This window comes from Ambystoma mexicanum, chromosome 14 (assembly GCF_040938575.1).
Source record: "Ambystoma mexicanum isolate Mex_15411 chromosome 14, UKY_AmexF1_1, whole genome shotgun sequence".
NCBI lineage: Eukaryota > Metazoa > Chordata > Amphibia > Caudata > Ambystomatidae > Ambystoma > Ambystoma mexicanum.
This window is the reverse complement of record NC_090940.1, coordinates 667456461-667463546: the sequence shown is the minus strand read 5'-3', so window position 1 is coordinate 667463546 and position 7086 is coordinate 667456461. Positions and strand designations below refer to the sequence as shown.

The 7086-nt window shown below is 45.4% G+C and overlaps 1 protein-coding gene across 8 annotated transcripts in view; it reads right to left on the bottom strand.

The window, feature by feature from the left end:
• SYNE2 (spectrin repeat containing nuclear envelope protein 2) overlaps positions 1–7086 on the bottom strand; it is a 1840150-nt gene that overhangs the window by 1448516 nt on the left and 384548 nt on the right. For all 8 annotated transcript variants that reach the window (XM_069638223.1, XM_069638224.1, XM_069638227.1 and 5 more), the window contains one exon: positions 1247–1397. In XM_069638223.1, the coding sequence (XP_069494324.1) occupies positions 1247–1397 (151 nt within the window). The remainder of the gene's footprint in view (positions 1–1246; positions 1398–7086) is intronic.

Below are 7086 nucleotides of genomic sequence, written 5' to 3'. Positions count from 1 at the left end.
GGTACCGGCAAGTCCAGCATACAGCTGAAGGAAGCCAGCAACTCCAATACAGAAACTGACACTCCTACGTGTGACAAACATAGAAGAGAGATATCACCCTGCCTCAAAGCGAACGGAACGTCAAACCAACATGAAGAGGGACAAACAACCCAGGCTGTTAGATATGCTGTGCACAAAAAGAACAGGTTTAGATTGGGTCCCAGAGTCAGGTGAGACACCAACACAATGGAGGGTGGAGGGGAGGACGCCACAGGTATAAAAGTCCCATAGGCACACGACAACGGGAACCTTTGATTCCAGTCAAGTCAGCAGATTCGAAGGTGGACGTGCGACAAGGAGGAGGTTGGGAGGTGGAGCAGAACCTAGGGAGGATTTGGATAAATTGAGGTATTGCGTGTGAGTGGTAGTGTAGGGGGTGCAAGAGGAATTACAGGTATAGGGTGAGAGTGAAAGTGAAGAGAGAGGAGAGTGGTATGGAGAGTGAGAGGGAGGAAGGAATTGTAGAGAGAACGGTTGGTGGAGAAGGGAAGTAATAGAGAAAGAAGGGGGACGAGTGTTAGAAGATCGGTGGGACAGAGGAGGAAAGAGAAGGGAGGAGAGAGGAGAGGGAGGCAGATGACCGGAGGGAGAAGGAGTGAGAAGACCTAAGGGAGTAGGAGGAGGAAGGGGTGTAGAGAGCGAGGAGGCTTATGATCAGGGAAAGAATTGAAAGGTAGCGAGAGAAAGGAAGAGTGACTAAGAGAATACAGGAACCAGCTGGACCATCATTGAAACCATCGTGGGGGGCTAGTACATCAGGGAGTCCCTAGGAAGCCTTGAAACCATTGTGGGGGCTAGTAGAGTAGGGAGTTCCTAGGAAGCCTTGAAACCATCGTGGGGCGCTAGTAGAGTAGGGAGTCCCTAGGAAGCCTTGAAACCATTGTGGGGGGCTAGTAGAGTAGGAAGTCCCTAGGAAGCCCTGGAGGGAGCTTGATAGATAAGGCTTTGCCCTTCAGGTCCTCCTGCTGTAGGGGGGATAACCGAGCTATAGGGGTTAACAAATTGGTCTGCAGTTTAAAATACCTTATAAAGAAAATGTTAAAGTGCTGTTAATAAAAACCCTTGAACCATCTACCGGACTCTTGAAATTCTTAAGACCATCTGTGAAAGTTTCATGACTCTATAAAACAAATGCCAATTCCATCATCTGTAAAGCTACGAGTCTGTGTCAAAAGTTGATTACCTGCAGCGCGTGACTCCGCCTTACCTGGATCTCTTGGAAAATGGCATCAATCTCCTTGAGAGTAAATTCCTCAACTTCTTTTTCTTGTGGCTGCTCCTGATTCGACTCACAAAGAAGAGACACCTCCTGTTCGATTGGCAGAAGGATCGCCAAAGCCACCGCCAATGATTTCATTCTAAAGAAAGAAACATAAAGCAGATGATTATGAGGACAATGAATTGGGCAGAACACTCTACAGCAGACGAAGCCTTCACAAGGGCACCCAATTGCCCTACACCTGCTCTGAAAACAGGTATGTAGGCTTACTCTGCACCCATGACTGACTAGCCCCCAGGTTTGTATTATTCATACATGTCATGTGGTCCCCTGTGGCGTGCAATGTTGGCAATTCTCAGCAGAAGCATGCAATTGAGTTTGTTCCAATGCATCAAATCTAAACCGATTAAAGCATTGTATTCAAGTGGGATACCACTTTACTTATTTATTTATGTATGTAGAGGGAGGAGCAATGCTCTTTTGATCACAAAAGAACGCACAATAGATAAGAAATCCGATTTAATAGAAAGCGGTGAGCTTCTTACAGTGGGGTGAGTTTGAGGGACTTTCTGACCAGGTTGTGGAGGGAAGTCAATGGAACAGTCACCGGGGACAATGCATAAGTGGACATGAATAGATTAAGGACAACCAACATTGGACAATTTTAAGTGCAGATAGGCGGTACGGCCAGCTGTGCTCGAATGTGACCATGATGGGTGAAATGCTAGAATGGAGGCAGAGGAAGTGACGGACAGAGGCAGGTTAGAGGCGAGGGAGAAATGTTAGCTAGCTGGCGGATGAGATGTAGGTTAAGAGGGTAACTCGGAGGCGATGAGTTAGGCTTTTAACAAATCCATGTGGACTGTTTAACGGATGTCCGGTGGGAGAGAATTCCATGCAAGTGGAGCAAGAAGAGAGTAAGAGTGGATTTGAGAGGAAAATCGGGGAGGCTGAAAGCCACAAGGGTAGTCGAGGAGGTAGAGCAGAGATTACAAGAAGGTGTGTGGAGTTGGGCAGAGGAGGAGTTATACAGTGGTGCCTTACAATGGATATATTTGTGAACCAGGAGAAGACATTTTTATTTGGCCCTGTTTTGCATCATTAGTCACCCAGCCTGGTGATGGTATGAGGAAGGAGGTGTGAGGTGAGGGAGTTCAAAGGAAGTACTGGTAGCAAAGTTAATGAGAGGCCAGAAAGCATAGTTGGGGAGACCAAAGAGGATGATGGCACAGTAGCCCAGTTTAGAGAAGACAAGAGTGGTTCTGAGATGTTTGGCGGTGTTGAAATGAAGGAGGTGCCTGACTTTCCTAATATTTAGGAGGCTGATGTGAGCGGCTGTTGCAGTTTTGGAGATGAAAGTAAAGAGGTGTGAGAAGGGTCATAGATGATGCCAAGGTTTCTAGCTGAAGAAGAGTAGGGCAGAGTGTCAGGTGGGAACTGGATAGGCAGAGGAAGAGTAGTTGAGAGAGAGATATTGGCAGGGAAGAAGAGCACCTCTGTTTTAGCAGAGTTTAACATCAGAGAGTGCAAAGCCATCCAATATTTAATGGCAGAGAGACACATGGAAATGTTGATAGAGAGATCATAGGAGAGTTCAGGAAAAGAGAAGAAGATTTGGGTGTCGGCCACAAAGAGTTGGTACGAGAACCCAAAGGGGGAGTTGAGTGTCCCAAGAGCAGAGGTGTAGAGTGTAAAGGGGAGCAGACCCAAGATAGAGCCCAGTGGAACACCAACAGTTAGAGGAGTGAGTTGAGAGGTATTGTTGCTCCAGGGGACAGAGAACTGACGAGGTGCAAGTGTGAGGGGTCAGTAATGCGAGGCAGACAACTGCTTGTAGTTTTCTGAAGATCAGATATTTTATCAAAGTAAAAATGTGATAATCAAGCCTACTCTATCAGAGAATGCCATACCTAGTCTAAAGACTAAGGGAACCACTCCTAAAATAGACAAACTGGCTCATCACTTGCCCAGGGTTTTCCAAAGTCAATTTCCCAAAATGTTCAAAGGGAAAGAAATGCCTTGAACCAGTTCTTATTAGTTATTCAAAATGTTCAAGAGAAAGACAAGTCTTAAACCAGTTTTTGTAAGTTCCAAGTTAAAACAAAAGTTCATCAAACAAATATCCACTGGTAGTAGTTCTTCAGCTTTCAGTTGAAAAGATCCCCTTCCAATTCCTGCCACGGAAATAGCACGAATGGTAATCCTGGATGTCTCCCTTCCAAGATTATTTTGCCACAATTCCAAGAACAGGTTAACAACTTCTTCTTCTACAACTTTATAATTGGTTATGACCTCTGCAGTGTATTTGGTATAATTGTCAGGATGCTCCTTCCTAGGGTGTTGCTTTCCTCTTGACAACCACCCTTCTAAAACTGTTACTGTGGGAACAGTCTCCATTGTTCCCCAGTGCACCACTACTTCAGCCAACTTCAATGTAATATCCACCGACAGTTGTATACACCACTACAGTTCAGGTACTTCTGCTTCAACTTTATACTTCAGAATCTTTAGGCAAATAAAGAGAAGACACTTCAACCTCTACAGGTAGGCAAGGCACTCTTCTTTCCTATGCTCCAAGAAAAGGGCAGCCTCTTTGCCTCTTCGGTCTGCCTTACTGTCACAAGTATAACCGGCCTTTGCCTCAAGACTGACTTTCTCTCCACTTCAGCAGTCTCAGCATTACAGATCATCTTCTCAATCTTCTTTACAATAACCCAGCTCTCTTCCCCAGCTTTGTTCACATGTTCTTGGATCCAGTAGCTACCAAGAAGCTGTATTGCCACTCTTCCAGCTTCAGGTAACAATGCCACACTTGTATCAGAGGACACTGGACCTTTAACAACCTAGCAGATCGGGGGAGAGATCTAAATATGACTTGCTTCACTACAAAAAGGGGTTGCCTCTTGGGTTAGGGTAATGCTTGTTGTTCTTGTCAGTACAACTTCTGGATATAAAGAATAATTGTTCTTCATACTACAAGGTTCAGTCTTCAAAGGAAAAACAGATTTAGGCGCACGCAACCCCTACTTAAGGTAGATCTTTAACCTTAAATAACTCTAAGAGATTGTATTCCCACTTAATATCAGGGGGAAGCTTTCAAACTGCTTTCCGGATACACAATGGGCCACACGCGACCTTCCTTTGATGCTGTATTCACTTGTAACTTCTGTGAAAGTCAACGTCAGGTTTTTCAGAATGTTTTAGCAGGCGTTCCCTCTTTAGAACACTACGTCTCTCACTATTAGTGCGCGTGTTACATTTTCCATTGTTAGAAATGCTTTTCACAATTACAGTTTATGCTCGCTTCTTCACTTACGTGAGTTACTTTTGAGCTGGTAACAGTTACCGGCAAGGCTTTCTGAGTGAACCTGAACGACGGTCTTCACTCACCGGCTGTAGGAACAATGCTGTTGCGGATGGTTCATGTTCCCGACTTCTTCTATTGCTACTACTGCTTTGGGCACACTTGGAACCCACACACCCTTCTGAGGCACGGGTGTCTCAGGTCCAGCCAGGCTAATTGGTAGTCTTCTTCATTCCTCTGTCCCTCAGCTTGCATTCTGCTACAGGGCTCGGGCTTCTGCGCGGTCACAGCGCTGCAATTACAGCAACTAGGCGCACCTCCAAAAACTTCCACTCTCTGCACGTCTTCCTCAGTGCTGCAATGGCAGTGCAGGGTTTGAGACCACAGAACCCTCTCAGAACTTGCAGGTGAAATCTGCTGTCTCCAAGCTTCGGCGTCCTTTCAGTGATCACATTTCCTCGTGCATTATCAGCCTCATGCTCTGCTGCTACTGCTTCTACTGCCAGCCCTCCAACTCCTGTTCTAGCTCTTTCCTTCTCTCCTCTCCTGCTGCTGCCTTAATGCCTCACATGTTTGGCAATTGAGTTCAGGTGAGAACCATCAGTGTCAATTGCCTGACCCTTGTAAAGGGTGGGAGGGCTAATTGCCTGACTTCTACATCTACATGCTTCTTCAATCCTCGTCTTTGTCTCAGCCACTAAGGGATTCTGGGACATGTAGTTTACTTCTTCAAAGTGAAGTTTTTCCACTTCTTGAATCATTTTAAGGGTAGGTTGAATTCCCTTAGTGATTTTAACAGAGGGGCTGTAGGTTTTAACTTTGATAGAGAAAGATGGTTTAGAGAAGACAACAATTCTGCCATTCCTTGTAGCGTACCCTTGGCATTCAAGAGGGCATTTGATTTTAGGAACCAAAAAGATTCTTGTTTTTTGGTATAGTATGCTTTGGTGTTAAAACCTTAGGTTTTACCACCTTAGATTATTTAATAGGAGGTTGAGAGACATTAAAATGACAATAAGCCATAACCTCACATGGCACAGTGGTAAGAGTCCCCCTGTTAGAGGAGAAATACAGTGTCTCACCCAACTGACTCTCCTCACTACCCTGGGCCCTGTCCCCACCTAGGTGATCCACCTGCAGTACACCACCCCCAGGGTTGGGATCAGGAATCGTCTGCCTTCCTCTGGCTACATGGGAGGAGACTTTAGGGAGGGTTTCCGTAAAGGGATCCACAGGATTCTTCACATAAGGTAGGGTTCAATCCAGGAAAGGGTTTGATTGCGAATCCCAAGTTAAAAGAGAGTATTAAGGAGTTCAGAGTGATCAACAGTGTCAAAGGCAGCAGACAGGTCAAGGAACATTAGGATAGATGAAAGGTTGGAGTGCTTAGCAGAGGTGATGAAGTTGGACACATTCATGAGAGCAGTTTCTGTGGAGTGACAGGAGTGGAAACCTGCTTGTAGGGAGTCTTGAAGGTTTTGGATATCTATGAAATTGATATGATGTTTGAACACAACCCTTTCAAGCACTTTAGAGTAGCGTGTAAGGAGAGACCCCGGGCATAAGTTAGCTGGTAGGTTTGGGTCAGCCCCTTGCTTTTTTAGCAGAGGGTTGGCCATGGCTGTTTTGAAAACAATCAGAGGCAAAGGACAGGTTGAAGAGTCCAACGAGGTGAGAGGCCACTAAAGGGGCAATAGGCTTGATTAGCTCAGGAGTAAGAGGGTCTGATGGGGCACAAGAGGGGTTAGCCGCCATCAGTAGAGATAGGACTTACCAGTTGTAGTGTGACTAAAGTGGGAGATAGAGGCAGAAGATGATGGTAGAGTAGGCAGAGTGTAAAATGTAGGAGGAGGGAGTGTGACAAAGGCCCGGAGAGAGTCTCTAATTTAGGACATTTTTGCAGCAAAGTATTCAGCTAGGCCATTAGCTGTGAGAGTGGAGTTCATAGTCATAGACTTAGGAGGAGTGAGGAGTGAGTTTAGGGTGTGCTGTATCCGGTGAGAATGGTTGGGGTGACAGTCAATGAGGGTAAGCTCGAAATTCCCTTTTCGATCTATCAAGAGTGGACTTGGTAGAGTTTACGTTTCACATTGACTGGCTGCAGATCACAGGAAAGAGACCTTCTAAAGGATAACAGGATAATATTTGTGATTGTAATGTTGCAGTGTGGCAGGTATTATGAATGCCAAACATGTGGGGTTAGGAAATACGGCCTGGTGTCTACAGAACTACCGAGCAATGGTTTATGAAAACCACATATAAACCTACTTCACCGTGTAATTCTCAGAGGTTTGCTCCATCTGTTCACAGATCACAGTATGTGTCAGTGTAGACCCTGCGACTCACAACTTGGGATCCTCCTTTACACTCCAACAATTCATCACTGACACTGACTTTGCTGCTTCTATTAACCTTCACAACATATGGAAAATGTGTCAATTTCTTACTCATCGCTCTACAAAAACTCTAAAATACACCTTGTGCTCAGCAAACTCGAATACTCCTGTGTCCCCTAAGACAAATC